The sequence below is a fragment of the Rhinoderma darwinii genome, chromosome 3, assembly GCF_050947455.1.
Source record: "Rhinoderma darwinii isolate aRhiDar2 chromosome 3, aRhiDar2.hap1, whole genome shotgun sequence".
NCBI classification, from domain to species: domain Eukaryota; kingdom Metazoa; phylum Chordata; class Amphibia; order Anura; family Rhinodermatidae; genus Rhinoderma; species Rhinoderma darwinii.
The window spans coordinates 272,822,529-272,843,279 of record NC_134689.1 but is presented as its reverse complement, the minus strand read 5'-3'; the positions used below and the strand labels follow the sequence as shown (position 1 = coordinate 272,843,279).

The following is a 20,751-nucleotide window of genomic DNA, read 5'->3' as shown; positions in this document are numbered from 1 at the left end:
AAACTTAATAAAAATCAATTAGAAAAATATTTTTAAGCACAAAATACATACATTTATTATTATTAATAAGAATAAGAATAATAATAGTAATAATAATAATAATAAAAAACAAAAAGGCAATAAAGGTTTACATAGCCTTTAAATAAAGCAGCATATGATGGTGACAGATCCACTTTAAAAGATGAAATTCTGAGTGCCTACATCTACCAACAGGGGGAGGTAACTGCATATGGATGTACAAGACTAGTAATGATCTCAATGGGATCTGGAAAAATCTGTATGTGGTGTGCGCCCCCTAGCGGCTGCTGCAGGCAACCTGTATGACTCATTTGTAGAACACAGATTCAGTTTAGTACCAGAGTCTTTTCACCATGGACCCCACATGGTCTCCTTCTCTTGTAGGTACACCACTAGTTTCTTTCGCTAACACGAAATTGGCAGACATGAAGAAATTAGAGGAGTCGGAGGAAGCCAAGAATTGTCTGTGTACAGTATTTGTCTGTAGGTGAGTAACCAGAATGCTCCATAATTTCAAAATGGCTGACTATTTTTACAACTCCCTGCCCTCTGTTACAGTAGAAAAACCATTTTGGAGCACAAACTACAGTTCTAACACGTAAAACACTGTGCAAACTAGAAGAACAGGAACTTTAGTCAGTCTGACCTGCCCTTTAAAGAGACTCTGTCACCAGATTATAAATGCCCTATCTCCTACATAATCTAATCGGCGCTGCAAAGTAGATAACAACAGTGGTTTTTATTTTGAAAAACGATAATTTTTTAACAGGTTATGAAGAATTTTAGATTTATGCTAATTAGTTTCTTAATAGACAACTGGGCGTGTTTTTACTTTTTACCAACTGGGCATTCTGAAAAGAAGTGTATGACGCTGACCAATCAGCGTCATACACCTCTCTTCATTCATTTTTAGCTCTACTCGCAGCACAGCGTAATCTTGCGAGATCACGCTGTGCTGTCACATACTCCCACATTAACTTTACCGAAGTGTCTTCAGAGTGAATAGACATTGCCTCCAGCCAGAATGCGATGTCTATTCACACTCCCGACACTTCGGTAACGTTTCTGTGGGACTTACTCAGACAGCACAGCGTGATCTCGCGAGATCACGCTGTGCTGTGTGAGTAAATATGTAAGTAAATCCCACAGACTTATAATCTGGTGACAGAGCCTCTTTAACATGAATGTTCTAATGAAGTGAATTTGCAATAAGGGAATCAGCCATCTTTATTTTCAGTGGATTTGAGCAACAAATATAGCAGGTATATGGCTGCCTTATGTGTATATTTATGTGTATACCTGTAATATCTGTAGTTCGTTTACAGGACTGTAGTGTGACTTCGTGTGTAGATGTCCTTCCCTGCTGGCCAGTCAGAGAATGAAAAAGACTTGTGCTCATATGATGAAAGCACTTAGAATTCTCTGCCAATAGAGTATAAAACAGACACTGATAATAATGTATTTATTTCCATTTTATAGAAGGATATTATTATTACAATGATTCATCTATGAGTCATTTGATACATTTTAAACAAAAAGCAGTATGTAGAATCTAGGGCATTTTAACATTATTGTGACATGTCTTCAAATTAATGAGACAGAAGTGCTAAATTCCCCTGGACTTGTTTCCTTAAAACCTTTTTAGTAATAATCCAGAAAATAAGCTCAAGACATCCCCAGGATTCTTTGAAGGATTTTTAGTCCAGTCATATAACAGACACATGGCATCTAAAACTGTTCAGAATGGACATTTCACAGTGGTAATAAATATATCCGTTAGGATGAAGGCTAAAATGAGATTTGACACCTTTCACCATGACTTGACTCCTTTAGAATGATGATACTATCCACACGTACAATTGATAAGTTCTGTAGGACTTGCTGGAGAATTTTTAACAGTCCACATTTTGGAATTTTATGATTGGATCTTTCTGTATTAACTCTGGCAGTTGTTTAGCTCTGACAATATATTCATGAATCAGAAGGATCAGGATGACCAATACTTTAGGGCTCTACCACAGATTGGAGATGCTGCAATGCATGGAATTAAGAAAAAATTAAGTGGTAAGAAGATTTTTTTTAAACAATATGTAAATTTCAAATTTTTTAATAAGATAACAGTATAAAACAATAAAGCTTCATAGTCATATCTGCATCAATAAAAGTGACATTTTAAATTAGTACATTGACAACATTTACTTAAAACACACAAAGAACAGCAAACAGAGACATGGGGAACCAGGAGTGGGGGGCTTGGAGTAGGGGTGGTGGGGCAATCAAAATGTGTGGTTAGAAAGGGGGCTGCTGTGGCCAAATCAGTCAGGCTTGGGGGGTAATGTACTAGGCCCGGCAGCGCACCCTAGGTTCTAGATTATCATCTTGGGAAAGAGTAAATTATCTAGGACTTCCATACTTTCTGAATAGAATTGAGGGGGCCTCGTGAGATTGCAGTGATCTTCTCATTGACCATATAATAATGCCTCCAGGTCCTTATTTTGGAAAAATAGAGGATAGGCTGTTTCCAGGAACTCTTAATAGTCTGTTTTGTGGCCAGAAAGAAGAATGCGTGGGGGACCATCTCAACGTCCTTATGAAAGAGGGCCTCCCACAGGAATTTATTTAGTGTATGGCCTGTAACAGTGCAGAAGAGATTGTAAATCTTAGATCAGAATGTTGCTGCCATAGGGCACGACCAAAAGGTATGTACCATGTCACCCGTAGAGTTACAATCTCTAAATGAAGTAGAGCGTTATCCCAGAACAGGGTGAGTTATGCCTTTAGGTACCAGATATCACCTCATGAGCACTTAAAGGTGTTGTACAGAATTAGTAAGACATAGCTGATTTCTTCCAGAAACCGTGCCACACCTGTCCACAGTTTGTGTCTGGTATTCCACCTCAGCTCTATTGAAGTTAATAATGCTGAGCTGCAATACCACACACAACCTGTGTACAGGTGTGGCGCTGTTTTGGAAGAAAGCAGACATGTTTTTCTAATGCAGGACAACCCCTTTAATATAAAGTTTCCAACATAAGCGTGTTAAGAGAACTTAGCCGTGGATTCCCATATCTGGCACCACTGTTCATCAATGAAGCTGGCACCTAAGTCTACTTCCCATTTGGATATATAGGGCAGGGCAGCCCTATAATTAGGCTCTAGCATATTAGAGTAAATGAAAGTAAGGCCCCATGCGCAGTCTTCCTCCATAATTACGGATCTGCAATTCCGTATGAAATTGCTGACCCATTCATTTCTATTGGCCACGGACACCTTTCCATATATTTAAAGATGTGTGACCGTGCCGTAGAAATGATATGCAAAATATAGAGCATGTCCTATTCTTGTCCGCAATGGCGTCACAGACTCGACCATAGAAGTCTATGGGTGCTTCCGCAATTGCGGATGGCTACGGATGTGCATCCGTATCCGTCAGATCCGGATTTACGGACAGTAAAAACTCTTACAGTTGTGTGCATGTGGCCTAATCCTGAGGCATGAGGGGCCCAAATGTGGAAAAGGACAACGGGTGCGTGATCACAAAGTTCTTATTCTGCAGATATATAAGAGTTTATTCAAGGGGAGATTATATTTTTCCTGGAGAGTGAGAAAATTAACCCTTTTATGACCAAGGGTCATTGATGCCTGTGTCCAGGTCAAATTTTCAATTTCTGATGTGCACTTCTTTAAACGATAATATCTTTGAATATCACAACTATATTACTTTTTTTACAAGCCTTATGAGGCTTTCACTTTCCAGATTAGTTTAAATAATTCCATGTTTTTAATTTTTATTATGAGGAGACAAATCACTAAAAATGTGAATAAAACACTTTATTGTAATCTATCTATATATATAACACATTAACAATACTGAAGTGTTTAGACAGTGAATAGACATTCCACAGGACGTCTATTCACAATCTGTGCACTTCGTTACTGTTTTTGTGGTAGTTACAGCAGAGCAAAGCATAATCTCGCTGTAACCTGTCATTTACCGCGTAATCTCGCGGGATTACGCATTGCTCTGCTGTAACTACCACAAAAACAGTAACGAAGTGCAGAGATTGTGAATAGACATCCCGTGGAATGTCTATTCACTGTCTAAACACTTCAGTATTGTTAATGTGCTAGTATGAGACAGCACATAGCGATCTAAAAGGATCTCTATGCACTGCCGAAATGAAGGGAGGAGTGCATGACGCTGATTGGTCAGCGTCATACACTCCTCTGTACAACGCCCACTTGGTCTAAAGTAAAAATATGCCCACTTGGGCATTAAGCAACTTATTAGCATAAATCTAAAATCGCTAATAAAGTAGTGAAAATAGATCATTTTATTAAATAAAAAGCACAGCTGTCACCTACATAATAGCGCACATCTCCTTATGTAGGAGATACAGCACTTATACTGTGGTGACAGAGTCTCTATCGCAAATATATAAAATATTCAGAAATAAAGATGTTATATGTGTGAATATTGAGACAAAGCATAAATAGCAATGTCCAAATAGTAACATCCATAACTACATAGTACTTCACATACTGACTTCACATGCAGATATTGTTATAGTACTTCAGTAGCAGTCAATAGTTAATAGCAGCAGTAGTATCTGACATGCACACCGACAGCAAGCAGATTTCTTTACATGAGGATAATATATTTATACAGCCTTGCGCATCGATGTCTTGTTCTGGTGCGTGCACAAAACGGGACACCATAGTCGCACATGCATGGTAACTAGATTTGAGGCCCGGATGAAGCAGGGAAGGGTTTCGGACCATACATGATGCGATCTCAGACAAGATTTCAGCATTCAGGGCAGGCCAGTTTTAAGCGGTGGGCGGGCATAGGAAGAGGAACGACCGAGACTGACGGATTATTAACATAAAAGTCTGTACAATAAAAATAGATTTTCATTACCAATAATCTGATGACCTTCTTTGGATGTTAGCAGCACTTTTACTGGGTTCACCTTTTTTCCATATACCCAAGTTATTACCATAAAAGGCGTGACATTTTTGCAGAACGTTACTTACGGTCAGAGGAGGACTTTAGGAGAGGGGATAACGGCAATGATTTTTTTGGCAGCAGTGTCCAGGGAGGGGTGAGTAGCGTTCAATAGGTAAAATGCTGGTGACAGGTTCCTTTTAACAATGGATCAAGTGTCAGTTTTTCATCAGTGTCTCAAAACTTTAATCAGTTTCCCGGCCGTCTGACCATTTTTAACCGCCATTTGCCATCCGTTTTATCATGGATATTAAAAAATGAATGAATTTTTATTCGTTAGGGTTTTTTTTGACCCAGCTGCCTGAAAACACCACAGTGCCCATGTAGATAGTGACACAATACCACTGTAGATAATGCCACATTACCCACTGTAGATAGTGCCAGTGCCTACATAGACAATGCCCACTGTAAATAGTGCCACAGTGCCCACATAGTGCCATAGTTCCCTACTGTAGATAGTGCCCACATAGTGCCACACACAGTGCCCATGTAGATAGCAATGTAGCGCCACAATGTCCCCTTTAGGTAGTGCCCATTTAATGCCAGAGTGCCCATGTGAATAGTGGCACAGCCACTGTATATAACACCCCCTGTAGATATTACCACAGCCCAGTAGATAGTGCCAGCCCCTGCATATAGCGCCACCCCCTATAGATAGCACCACCACCCTGCAGATAGCACCACCTCTCCTCCTAGATGCAGCCCCTGATGTCTCTGTCCATATATGGACAGTGGTGTCATGAGCTAACTCTAAAAGCGGAATCCCCTGTCAGAGCGTTGGCAGTGCTATGGCCAGGGATTCCGCACCAGGAGTAGCCCTTAACGTCACTGTCTATATATGGATAGTGACGCCAGGGGTTTCTCTAGTAGCGGAATCCCGGCCAGAGTGTCGGCCGGGGATTTCGCTCCTAAAGAAAGCCCCTGATGACACTGTCATGGCGTCAGGGGCTCTTGCTAGAAGTGGAATCCCCGACCAGAGTGATCTGACTGGGGATTTTGCTCCTAGAGGGAGCTTAGGTGGCGTTATCTACATGTGGGGAGGGTGCGATTCTATCTACAGTGGGGGTGGGGGGGGGGGTTGCTATCTACAGTGAGGTTAGCGCTATCTGCAGGGGGGTGGCACTATCTACAGGGGAGATGGAGCGACATTGGGAGCGCTGGCCGGGGATTCCGTTCGTAGAGGGAACTTAGGTGGCCCAATCTACAGGGGGTTTTGCGCTATTTGCAGTGGGGGTGTATTCCGAGGCTCTTAAAGACCCGGCAGACATGAGAGTGCAGTGCTGCTTAGACTGAAGCCACACTGCACTCATTAAACCCACGCTGCAAATGTTTATATACGTGACAACTGCACGGGGCATCGACAATTGGAACCTATATAGCCATATGGCAGTCGTGAATGGGTTAAGTACTCCTTTTATAGTGACGTAAAGGTATATTGTGGTCATACCAGCAGACTGCCCTCTGTAAAATGGATGCGGAGTGAATTGTGCAGGGGGGACCCAAAAATAGGTAGAAGAGGGAGGTGTGGGAAAATAAGAAGATTTTGTTGAATATATTCGTAGCTTGATTATCACTGGGGGCTCCATGAATAGAACTTTAAATGTCAAAAATTCTTATGTACTCTAAGATAAGATTTTTGCCCAATTTGGCACATTTCTGCTAGAAGGATTTCATACAGACACTCTTTCCTTTGGCACATGACAAGGGTTAACAACCTCTGGAGGGCATGCCATGTTCTAAAACCCTATTTTAGGCATGCCATTGCACTTTACATATACTCATGGATCCCACAGGCAAATATGAATTAAACTTGAAGATTTTATTAAATCTGTCCTGTTGATTATGTAAAAATCTTCAGATTACCATTAGGGGCATTTGTTAAAGTGTGCCTTTTTATAAAATGTAACAGGGAGACTTCTGCACTTGTAGTTATAGAAATATGTAGCAAGGATGCTTACTGTACAACATATGATAATAGACTATTGCTCACAAACCATACTCGCCTACTCCTCTGGATTCCCAGGGAATCTTCTGAGATCTCCATCACTCCTGGAAGCCAAAGGCTGCTGCCAACCACTCCTAGGATTAGCTAGCTGCATATGTATTGATATTGCTCCCATTGACTTCAATGGTATCTGTATAAATAAGGTATATGTCTAGTCATTTCCCACTAGTGGCTGCATGCAGCCAGAATTTATCATTTAATTCTATGTATGAACGGAGGCACTATGCTGGTGATAAATTAATGATTAAATGATAAATGTTATCATTTAATTCTATGTATGAAGGGTTGCACTATGCTTGTACTGTCTATCAGGGGGCGGTCTGCTGGAGCTCTTTATCAGGGTGCAGTCTTCTGGTATTGTTTATTGAGGGCAATCTGCTGACAGTATTGTTTATCGGGATACTTTGCTGGGAATGTTTATGGGGAGCACTCTGCTGGCAGTATAGCTTTTCGGGATACTTTGCTGGGAATGTTTATGGAGGCGCTCTGCTAGCACTGTTTATGTTGGGCACTTTTCTTAAACTGTTTATAAGAGGCACTCAACTAGCACAATTTATGGGGGCACTTTAGTGCTGTTAAAGAAGGCCCTCTAGCCGTCATTATGGAGGCATTGCCTATACTTAGTGGCGGGATTTATCTAGAAAATACAGCATTGTTCATCTCAAGTCTCTGAAACAAATTCTTTAAAATGTGCAAGTATGTCACAAGCAACAGCAAGAAATAAAATTCACAAGCACACAACATAGTCCAGAGCTACCTACTCAAATTCTAGTACAATTATGTTCTATAGTGCATGGCTGTCACACAATCTCATATTTTGGCAATTTATGGCAATTAATTGCTTTTTCTATTATATAGCACACCTAGAAAAAATATCGAGTGATCTTCGAATGCTCGCTCAACTTGACATATTGAGCTAATGTTATCAGCAATTGATCGCAGATAACTTTGGTATCGTCAGAATAACTTCATTTGAAAGCAAGAGCGTCAGGGAATTTCACATTTCCCAATGTTGTCCCGAAGGCACTGTCAGCAGAATACAGATGCTGTGTGTAACAGGCTGTATCTTGTCATCCCAATGCACATATAAGCTAATGTAGTGAAAACCAGCAAATCACACATCATCATAGCCACTGTCAGAACCACAGTGAAAAGATTCTAGTTACCATAAACCATACATATAATGTATTGTGTTGAGACATGTCAAAGGGCATTTCCGTGCTTTTAACTTTTTTTTAAATAAATGCCTTAATGTTCTCATATCAACAATATTACTTAGCTATAAACATCTATTAACAATTGTGCCCATCCCCCAATATATAAACCAAACAGCTGTATGTAAACAATATGGCCACACCATGTCTAGCTGTCATGAGACATTGTCACTAGCCCCAGTATTAGACACTTAGGCAGTGGTCTCCAACCTGTGGCTGTTCAACTGTTGCAAAACTACCAAAACTACAACTACCATCATGCCCTTTACAGCTCGAGATCACGGCACTAAGGCAAGAGATGTTATGTTACTATGGAAAACACGTCCTTGTGGCTGTATTGTTCACATATGACTGTAGGGTTTGCGGGGCTGGGGGCAGAGCACAATTGACCTATTGCAGTCTTTATCTTAGTGATTTATTTTAAAAAGATGAAAACATTTAGGCATTTATTAAAGATAAAAAAAACACCACAAAAAATCCTTAAAATGTACTGCAGTCTTCTAGGTTATTAATAGTAAAGAGAGCAATACAATTACATTTTGGACTTGTTAGTCATGTAATTCCCCATTATAATAATGGGGAATTACTTTACTGCTTTACTTTAATAGTAGAAGAAAACCTAATGTCTTTCTCTATCCTGCTCCATAGCATGATCACAGGTATATACTAGTATCCTAACCCTTGCATTGAAATTCTAGTCATCATGCATTGATTCTCAATCTATTTTCCTACTTATGGCACCCTTCTAAAAATACCATAGCAGAGAGAGCTCATTATTATAGTCTGGTATTCGATAAAGCTGGTTGTGTCTCAATGGCATGCTCAGCAGTGAATAGGTTAATACTCACGCCAGATCTGGGCTGCTGCTCTGCCTCCTCCTCGCCAGCTATAAAATACAATGCAATGAACAGAGCTCAGACTGAGACAGGATCACAAGTCACAAGCCTCACGTGGAGCCCATCTGAATGGAGCCATTGCCTTCTGACAAGTGCCAGCACTGAGCCCAGGGGGAGTGATCAGCAGCAGCTGGGCACTACTGGGATGCCCCCTATAAAATAGATGCAATGCATACCTAAATATGAAGACAATCCCCGGATTGCCATCATCACTGAGGTCTGATACACAGGGGCAGTGATACTTTAGTAGTCACCACCTCCACAGCCTGAGAGCTGATCTTCTGCATTCACCACCAACCAGGACTCCGCTTATTGTCATCTCAGAAACTTTTCCCCTTCAGCTGGGAATCTGAAGACCTCCCGGCCTTGATCTCATACAATGGGAGCTGGGGAGATCCAAATGTGGATGATTATATCAGTCTGCTTGATACATGGTAAATTGATCTCACCATTGCCCTGCATTCCACCCCTATATCATAACACCCCCTTATTTGTGAATGTGTCCCAGTCCAGGGCTATGTACATGATGAGCTGATCACTTTATACAAGCCGCTTGCTATATTTATTATTAGAATATATTAATGTATGGTCCATGTTACTGTATATTGACTCCCTGTTCTGAGTGAGTGATGATCATTCTCTTCTCTCGGTTTGAAGTGTCCCTGCAAGGAGAATACCAGAGAAAGCTCTATAAGGAATTACTGAAGAATTATAACCCTTTAGAGAGGCCGGTGGGTAATGACTCTCATCCACTCACTGTCTACTTTGGAATGAATCTGATGCAGATCATGGATGTGGTAAGTGATACGGAATCTATTGTAACTGTATTCTTCTCACTCTGCTGTGGTGGGACAGATGTAATTCTCTGGGTCTGGGGTCAGGTAAGGATAACGTCGCTAATAATTATAGTTATTACCGAACACCACCACTGTATACCATGTACCGTGCATGAATTTACGAGGAATGCATATTTTTTCTCTTAAGAACTATAGTTAAATGACTTTTTCTGCCAACTTTTAAACAATAGTGAAACATTTTCTATGAGAAGAGAAAACCATTGTGAAGCTTGAATTGCACAAAACCACACCACTGCTTGAGTCATTTGGAACATTACTTAAAGAGGCTCTGTCACCAGATTTTGCAACCCCTATCTGCTATTGCAGCAGATAGGCGCTGCAATGTAGATTACAGTAACGTTTTTATTTTTTAAAAACGAGCATTTTTGGCCAAGTTATGACCATTTTTGTAGTTATGCAAATGAGGCTTGCAAAAGTCCAAGTGGGTGTGTTTAAAAGTAAAAGTCCAACTGGGAGTGTATTATGTGCGTACATCGGGGCGTTTTTAATACTTTTACTAGCTGGGCGTTCTGATGAGAAGTATCATCCACTTCTCTTCAGAACGCCAAGCTTCTGGCAGTGCAGATCTGTGACGTCACTCACAGGTCCTGCATCGTGTCGGACACATCGGCACCAGAGGCTACAGTTGATTCTGCAGCAGCATCAGCGTTTGCAGGTAAGTAGCTACATCGACTTACCTGCTAACGCCGATGCTGCTGCAGAATCATCTGTAGCCTCTGGTGCCGATGTGTCCTCGCTCGTCTGACACGATGCAGGACCTGTGAGTGACGTCACAGCGTGATCTGGCAGAAGCTGGGCGTTCTGAAGAGAAGTGGATGATGCTTCTCGTCAGAGCGCCCAGCTAGTAAAAGTATTAAAAACACCCCGATGTACGCACATAATACACGCCCACTTGGACTTTTACTTTTAAACACACCCACTTGGACTTTTGCAAGCCTCATTTGCATAACTACAAAAATGGTCATAACTTGGCCAAAAATGCTCGTTTTTAAAAAATAAAAACATTACTGTAATCTACATTGCAGCGCCTATCTGCTGCAATAGCAGATAGGGGTTGCAAAATCTGGTGACAGAGCCTCTTTAATCCAAGTTGACATCTGGCAATACCCTTAAAAGATATTGGCATATAATAAGTATAAGTTATCTGTATAACTAGAAATAAGCCAGTAGTGTCACAGAGACAGATCTCATTCAATTAGGGTATAAATCAAATGCCCTAAAAGCAATGGGTGCGATTGGGGGGCCATAAGTTAGGAAGCGCTGTATGTATATGTAATATAACCTTTTGGTTGATTGGCTAAGAGTGATCATCTGACCTGATCATGACTCTGAAAGGATTCATCGAGTCAATCAACAAAATGCGGGCACTAATATAATGAGATCTGTCTTTAATAATGAAGCTCGTGTCCTTGTGACTCAGGAGATCACTTACTGCAAGCACATTAAGAGCAAGGACTGCAAAAATCTTAGGGGGTTATTGCAAAAGGGGATCAGGGTGCCCTGAGCCATGGAGATACAATATGCATTATTAAATTATCTTTAAAGAGCTTGTTCCGTCAAATTCTTTATTATTATATTTCTCAAATTGTTTGTTACTTCTAGGGATTGTCAAAGATACCTGCATTGGTATTGCATGCATCAGCATAACAAATAGAGTTGATTTATCATTCAGGTTCTTTGGAAATCTGGATGACAACACCTATTACGAGTACTGTACAGGCTACTATTGTTGTTGTAAGCCAATATCTGTTACCTGTGTCAGACTCTGTAACGCAACAACAGGCGAATATATTATTAAATATTTTACACAATGGGAGACTTATATTTTCGGAAATCTCTTGTATTTAGGGGAAAATGGTATTTGAATCACATGCAATCACGTAATGATACTGTACACATAGAAGTTCATCTTGTTACGTTTCTTAACAGGTAATTGGTGTTTCTATTAGTTTCTAGAAGCATGAGAACATGTTTCAAAAAAGTTGAAGTGTCACAAGTAATTGACCAAGATTATTATTATTATTATAATCATCACTATTAGTATTATTATTACTTATTCTATTATTATTTTTATATATTTTTTTCTGATTCGTTACCCCTTACACCTTTAGTACTTTCTGCAAAATATTTTTTAGAAGCGTCTTCCCATCTCGGACATATATGGCATATCCACAGGATATACCATAAATGTCCCACAGTCTCGGGTCCCACCTCTGGTACCGGCACCTATTTCTAAAACAGGGCAACTTAACCTCCATCCTACCTTCTCCAGCTGCCACTGGGCTCCAGCCACTGAGTTACGAGGTGGCCGTAAGAATAGAAACAGCCGGGCTTGCGGAGCTAAGCTGTTTTCCTAACTCCTATAGAAGTGGATATGAGTTACAAAAACAGCATATGACAGAATTCGAAAGTTACAAAAACGCGCTACGCCGTTTCCAGAACTCGAGAACTACGGAAACAGTGTATATCGCTGTGCTTCTCTGTTTCTGTAACTTTCATTTACTTTTATGGGAGTTAGGGAAACAATGTAGTTCAGCAAGCTCTGCTGTGTCCGTACCACTAGCCACCTCGTAACATAGTGGCCGGAGCCCAGAGATAGGGGTAGAAGGTATGACAGGGTTCAGGGGGCCCTGTTCTAAAAATAGGTGTAGCTATTAGAATTGTGACCCGCATCTTTCGGACATTTATGGAATATCCTGTGAATATACAATTAAAAATACCCAGATACCGTTTTTTTATATTTCAGTAATCCCACAATGTGAATATTTAAAAAAATATATTTCTGAACGCCATGAATTGTTGCTATGGTCCCCATGCCTCTAACCAACTTGTGAAGTACAAGGAAGTAAATGTGAATACTTTGACATGCTCCTTTTTGTTGTCATTCAACGTTTTGTAGCAATGATTTTATAAATGACATATATTTCAAATATTGAGTGGCACTTTATGAATATCATTCCACTTGTTTGGATAGAAGGAAGTCTATATGATATGTCTAGCTTTTTGAGCATGGATTCAAGTAACTGATGTAAGGAGATGATTTGTATGTAGTCATTACGTGACTACTTAGCCACACTCTTTGTTTTTATTAAGAAAGAGAAAAAACTGTTGGATCTGTTGGTATTTGGGGACATAAGCACAATTCAAAGATTAATATAGAAAGTTCCATGTTTTCCAACATACTGACATACAGGATTTTCAAGCATAGCTCAGTTTTCTAATAACAGTTTTTTATGACTTAGATGGCAGTGTTGAGTCATGTGGCTTTTCACATTTCCAAGGCAGAATTTCGAATGTACTATTCTACCTGATCACTGTAGACATAATGGTGGGCATCCAAATAAATGTTTATGGAATGCTGTACATGTTGGAGCTCTGATCAGATACTTGGTATTCCCAGTTAAGAAAATATTTAACCACTTATTTTATCGTTAGATTTATTGACGCAAACTATGAAGTCTATACAGAGGAAAATAAATGTTGTTTCCCTAAAGAGCAATTAATCTAAATTATCTTTGTTATCATGTTGTGAAGGTGAATTTTGAGCTGACCAGCTACAAAACGTCTATGTGTAGCCACAGCCAAAGTTTGATCCTTATTGCCTTTCGGATTTGCATAGTTGAAGTTCTTTAGGGCTTACATACTCTAGTGTCAAAAACTGTCATTTATTGTCTGGTTTTGATGCCACATAATGAGTTAATACTCCCAGGTGTTGCATTAAGTGGATGTGTTACTTTTCGGCAAGCTAATACTGAATGCAATCTTAAGCCTGTCATGCAAAGATATGTTCGTAATTGCTGGTAATGGTGCAAAAGAAAGACCCAACACCACTGTAGTAAAAAATTGGAGAATAACAGATATTCTTACATGCATTTATCATGGTTTTGCTGCTTACGTGGATTTTTAAGAAATAGCTCTAAAAAAATGTATCAGAACTGCTTCTATAGAATTATAAAGTTATTATTCACTCTTAAAAATGGATCTGTGCAATCAAAAAGCAGATGTAATATAATGTCCCAGCTGCCATTCTGCTGAACATGCAGGTGATGTGCCATACTATATAACTGCAGGCTAATTTCCCTTGTAATGTGATAGATATAAAAAGTCTACTGTCCTATTGATTACTAATCATCTGTGAGACTATTCCAAGTGTGCTGAATCCTAAAAAGTGCCAACGACATCATTAAACAATTTGTGGAAGAGCTAACTGGTTGCCACTGAGAAGTACGACACATGACCATAATTAAGATTTTAAAATCTATTTTTCTATCTCTTTAACCCCTTAAGGACGCAGCCTAGTTTTGACCTTAAGGCTCAGAGCCCATTTTTCAAATCTGACATATTTCCCTTTATGTGGTAATAACTTCGGAATGCTTAAACCTATCCAAGCGATTCTGAGATTTTTTTTCTCGTGAGACATTGGGCTTTATGTTACTGGTAAAATTTGGTCGATATATTCAGTGTGTATTTGTGAAAAATAGCAAAATTTTTAGAAAATTTGAAAAAAATAGCATTTTTCTGAATTTAAATGCATCTGCTTGTAAGACAGACGGTTACACCCCCCAAAATAGTTACTAGTTCACATTTCCCATATGTCTACTATGGCATAATTTTTTGTAAAAAAAAATAATTTCTAGTGCGTTACAAGGCTTAGAATATAAGCAGCAATTTCTCATATTTTTAATGAAATTCCAAAAACCTCTTTCTTTTAGGTACCAGTTCAGTTCTGAAGTGGCTTTGAGGGGCCTATATATTAGAAACCCCCATCAAACACCCCATTTTAGAAACTAGACCCCTCAAAGTATTCAAAACAGCATTTAGACATTTTATTAACCCTTTAGGTATTTCACAGGAATTTAAAGCAAAGTAGAGGTGAAATTTACAAATCTAATTTTTTTTTGTCAGAAAATCCTTTTTATTTAATTTTTTTCTGTAAAACAGAAGGTTTTACCAGAGAAACGCAACTCAATACTTATTGCCCAGATTCTTTAGTTTTGAGAAATGGACTGAAGCTCAGGCCTCCGAAGCAAAGGAGCACCTAGTGGATTTTGAGGCCTCCGTTTTATTAGGCACTATTGAAGAGGTCTTGTGGTGCCAAAACAGTGGAAACCCCCAAAAGTGACCCTATTTGACAAACTACACCCCTCAAGGAACTTATCGAGGGGTATAGTGGGCATTTAGATCCCACAGGTTTTTTGCTGCATTTTGTGGAATTAGGCTGTGCAATGGAAAATCTAAATTTTCCTATAAAATGTACGAATTTTAATTTTGACAAGGAATAAAGGAGAAAAAGCACCCCATCATGTGTAAAGCAATTTCTCCCGATTATGGCAATACCCCATATGTGGTCATAAACTGCTGGTTCGACAAACAGCAGGGCTCAGAATGGCAGGAGTGCTATTTGGCATGTAGATTTTGCTGGATTGGTTTCTGGGCGCAATGTCTCATTTTCAGAGCTTCTGAGGTATCAGTATAGGGGAAACCCCTTAAAAGTGACCCCATTTTGGAAACTAGAACCCTTGAGGAATCCATTGTAGTTTTCATGGGGTGCATGCATCTTTTTGTTCAGTTTTTATTCTATTTTTAAGAGGCGTGGTGACTAAAAAAAAGCAATTATACTTGTTTTTTATTCCTTTTTTTACAACGTTCCCCGTGCGCAATAAATGACATATTCACTTTATTCTGTGGGGTGATACGATTACGGCGATACCATATGTTTATAGTTTATTTTATGTCTTATGGTGTTTGCACAATAAAATACTTTTTATAAAAAATAATGTACTTTTTGTGTTGCCTTATTCTAAGAGCCATAACTTTTTTATTTTTCCATCAAGAAGGCTGTATGAGGACTTGTATTTTGCGTAACGAACTGTAGTTTCGATCAAAACCATTTTTCGATACATACGACTTTTTGATCTCTTTTTATTCCATTTTTTGGGAGATGAAGTGACCAAAAAATTGTGATTCTAGTATGGTTTATTATTATTTTCTTTTATGGCGTTCATCGTGTGGGATAAATACTTTTGTAGTTCAGGCCGTTACGGACTCGGCGATACCAATTATGTATAGTTTATTTGTTTATTTATTTTTATTAATAATAAAGGACTGATAAGGGAAAAGGGGGGATTTTTACTTTATATCACTTTTCAAACTTTTCTTTTATTTTTACACAACTATTTTTTTAACTTCTTTACTTTGTCCCACTAGGGGACTTGAAGGCAGGAGGCTGTGATCACAATTCTAATACACTGCACTAAATACATGACTTTGTCAGGACCCACTAGGCTTCCATAGATGGCATAGCCAGCTGCTATTATTAGGCTTCCGGTTGCCATAGCAACCATCGCCGCCCGCTACCACGTAGTGGGCCGTCGATGGTGGTTTAACCCCTAAGAATCCGCTATTGAACGCGGCTTCTAAGGGGTTAATCAGCGGGGACACCACGATCGGTCCCCGCTGAAGGAGCTGCGGCAACTGCTGAACGAGACAGCAGTTGTCACAGCTCTGGTATGTGCCGGGAGGACGGCCGAAATGGCCGTTCCTCCCGCGTCGTATTATTTTGTCATGGAGCACGAACTATGTGGTTACCATGACGGAATAGTACGTCAAGGAGCGGGAAGGGGTTAAGACCCCATGTAAACATAGTTTGTATCTGTAATTATGGATCCATAATCTGGGGACTTATTCATTTCTATAGGCCATGGACACTATTCTGTATATTTACGGATGTGTGTCCGGGCCGTAGAAATGATCCGCAAAATATAGAAAATGTCCTATTCCAGTCCGCAATTGCGGCACGGACTCGCCCATAGAAGTCTATGGGCCCGTGCAAAATTGTGGACGGCTACAGATGTGCAGCTGTAGTCGTCCGTAATTGCGGAAGCGTTACTTTGTGACGGCAGCGGATTCCCCAAGAAAATGGAGCCTGAGCAATCGTGACATTTTCAAGGGGTTGGGAAATGTTGATGACGTCATTTGTAGCCTACCTTTTTTCTTGTGGATCCGTAAATACAGATGCACTATGGACCGTATTTGCAGACAGCATGCCAGTTATGCGGATGACTAGCGGATCCGTATTTGTGAACAGTAAAAAAAACACTACGGTCATGTGCATAAGGCCTAACTCTGCACACAGCAGAGCACGAAGCATGTACGGCAATGTACACAGGCTGTATGACTCCTTAATTTGGAACTGCATGGGCCCCGGTGCTACTGTACATACTTCTGTGTATATGGAATTCTATAGAGCTTGTCCAAATTTTTTTGTATGGAATACGAATACAAAAACCTGCGTAGTTCTCCCTATCAAATAAGAGACATTCGAAGGTACTGTAAAGACCCATTGCGCCCTATTGCAACCCTAAAGCGGGTCTGTTAAAAATTGTGCCATGATATCACTGTGTGCATGAGCCCTATTACCAACTTTATAGCAACATCTTCCTGGTTTGAACAATCTGAGTAATAATAGGATAGTTCCAATTTATTTGAATGCTAATAGAGAAGTATGTGTCAGTTTGTACATATAATTCTGGACCGAACTGAATGTCTACAGAGATGCAATTGAAGTGTAGACTTTCAGGTTTAATTCAAGGGGATGAACAAATATCCTGTGAAGCGGTTAGGAATTGCAACCGTTTTTCTACACAGCCTCCTCATTCCAGGGGCTCAAAAGTAATTGGACAAATTTATATTACCATAAATAAAATGTGTTTTTTTTAATAGTTTGTAGAGAATCCTTTGCAGGCAATGACTGCCTGAAGTCTGGAACCCATGGACATTACCAAACGCTGGGTTTCCTCCTTTGTGATGCTTTGTCAGGCCTTTACTGCAGTGGTCTTCAGTTGTTGCTTGTTTGTGGGTCTTTCTGCCTTAGGTTTTGTCTTAAGCAAGTGAAATGCATGCTCGATCGGGTTGAGATCTGGTCATTGACTTGGCCATTGCAGAATATTCCACTTCTTTACCTTAAAAAAATTCCTGGGTTGCTTTCGCAGTATGTTTTGGATCATTATCCATCTATACTGTGAAGCGACGTCCAATCAACCTTGCTGAATTTGGTTGAATCTGGGCAGAAAGTAAATCCTTGAACACTTCAGAATTCATCCGGCTGCTTCTGTCTTGAGTCACATCATCAATAAAGACTAGTGACCCAGTGCCTTTGGCAGCCATGCATGCCCATGCCATCACACTGCCTCCACCATGTTTTACAGAGGATGTTGTGTGCTTTGGATCATGAGCCGTTCCAAGCCTTCTCCAAACTTTCTTCCTCCCATCATTCTGGTACAGGTTGATCTTAGTTTCATGTGTCCAAAGAATGCTGTTCCAGAACTGGGCCGGCTTCTTTAGATGTTGTTTGGTAAAGTCTAATCCGGCCTTTCTATTTTTTAGGCTGATTAATGGTTTGCACCTTGAGGTGAACCCCCTGTATTTCCTCTCATGAAGTCTTCTCTTTATGGTAGACTTAGATACTGATACACCTACTTCCAGGAGAGTGTTCTTCACTTGGGTAGATGTTGCGAAGGGGCTTTTCTTCACCATGGAAAGGTTTCTGTGATCATCCACCACTGTTGTCTTCAGTGGACGTCCAGGCTTTTTGGAGTTCACGAGATCACTAGAGCGCCCTTTTTATATATATATATATATATATATATATATATATATATATATATATATATATATATATATATGTATATATATATGTATTTTTATGTGTATATATGAGTGTTGAAACGCGTAGCCACATCACTTATGGATTTTATTTAATTTTTTAACTTTGATCTTAAACCCTCTGGATATCAGCAGTGCTTTTCTGGAAACCCCCATTTTTCTTTGCTTCCTTGTTAGAGTAAATTCTTGATTTTAACAGAGGTGATCCATTACCACTGGTCGGGGATAGCAGCAGCTGACAACTTACTGTCCAAACGCACACACTAGTGTTGTACCTAGCATGCACAACCAGACAAGGTGAGTGCTTTTAATCTTTAAATGTTCATGTATAAACCTGTTGGATTAATTGCACGATGTGTCGCCCTAAGTTCCTCTTTTTTCTCCATTAGATACTACTTTCTCTTTTTTTTTTTTAAGAATGTACCAAACTGTTGATTTGGCCACTCCTAACATTTGTGCTATGTCTTTGATGGATTTCTTCATTTTTTTTTTTCAGCCTAACGATTGTCTGATTCACTTGCATTGAGAGCTCCTTTGACCTCATGTTTTGGGTTCACAGCAACAGCTTTTAAATGCAAATGCCCCATCTGGAATCAACTCCAGACCTTTTACCTGCTTAATTGATGATGAACTAACGAGGGAATAGCCCATGCAGCCCATTAAATAGCTTTGAGATAATTGTCCAATTACCTTTGGTTCCTTGAAAAAAGGGCAGCTACATATTAAAGAGCCGTAATTCCTAAATCCTTCCTCAAATTAGGATGTGAATACCCTCAAATAAAAGCCCATATTGATTATATAACTGTATATCCAATATGTTTTGGTAAACAGTTAAAATGCCAAAACTTGTGGACCTAACAGTATATACGGTATGTATCCAGTAGGTTCAGAATAGTGGGTTGGACTTACTCACCTGATGACCAGAGAGAATCCTCTGGTAAACCCAGGGTGTGATTGATAATGGGACTCAAACTTCGGGGTCTAAGATATTTTGAAGAGGAAAACTCCATCTGAAGCTGTCGATGAAGAAGATAACTTGTCACTTGCTCTTTTTTTTTGTTGGTTGATTTCACAAATATCCTCTTAGTTAGGGATGTTACTAATCTATGGACATGCACTTTTTCTGTCGTCTTATAAAACTATTTGTAGAAGGCTGGCCGACATGTACATGTGTTGTATGCTGCCTAAATATGTATACTATGTATACTGACGGGCTGACAGTGCAGAAATGGGAAATTTAGTTTTCCAGTGGCTTCACTGCTCTTTTATCAGCACACTTCTGATTGTAAAGGGAGCAAATTCAATATAAGATACATAGCAAAGCCAATGAGGAAAAGCTCATGAAAGAAAAGATGTTATAGGGATATGTTTTACAGAGGGAACAAGAAAGCCAGTGTGATAATATCTGGTACATTCAGGGTTCTGCGATAATGGGAATTTTTGACCTATGTCAATTATCAGACATTTACTGTAGGAATTTATATTTATGCAGTTCCTGTAACGGCAGGGGCTAGGGAGACGGACAAGTGAGCCCTAATCTACCCGCCACTCTGTCCCACCTACTTGCAACGACCCGCCCTAGGCGACGGGGTACAACTGGGCGGCGGTCCCTGCGCTCAGTAAGTGCACGACAAACACGACAAACATACAAGGAACACAAGCAAGGAAAAGGGGCCGTTGCCCACGGCAACACCGTGAGCAACCAGAGTGGTGAACGAGCCGAGTCAAGCCAGGAGTGTGCGAGGTACAAAACGAAAAGCAGAAGAGTAGTCGGTAAGCCAGGGTCGGTATGGAGCAGGATCAAAAATAGCAGGAGCTGTAGCTGGGCCAGGAACCACAAGGAAGGAAACCAAAGCAATAACAAGCACCGAGGGACAGGAAGTGCAGGCTTAAATAGACCGAGGGCGGGAGCTAGCTGAGTCTGGCCAGGTTACGATAGGCTCTCCCACTCCTAAGCCTGCCAGCCTGAATGGTGGAAGCAGGAGTCAGTCTCAGGGATGTATTCTCAGGTGCTGACTGATTAGTTCTGGGAGTTAACCCCGCAGTGCTTGGCAGATCCTTTACAGTACCCCCCCTTTTATGAGGGGCC

At 40.1% G+C, this 20,751-nt stretch overlaps 1 protein-coding gene across 1 annotated transcript in view; it reads left to right on the top strand.

Moving 5' to 3' along the window:
• The first annotated feature begins 9,156 nt into the window (after positions 1-9,156).
• The window catches only part of LOC142749632 (neuronal acetylcholine receptor subunit alpha-7), a 220,231-nt gene continuing 208,636 nt past the window's right edge, over positions 9,157-20,751 (top strand). Inside the window, exons 1-2 of the mRNA XM_075857923.1 lie at positions 9,157-9,575; positions 9,799-9,938. Of these exons, the coding sequence (XP_075714038.1) occupies positions 9,521-9,575; positions 9,799-9,938 (195 nt within the window). The 5' untranslated portion in view covers positions 9,157-9,520. The remainder of the gene's footprint in view (positions 9,576-9,798; positions 9,939-20,751) is intronic.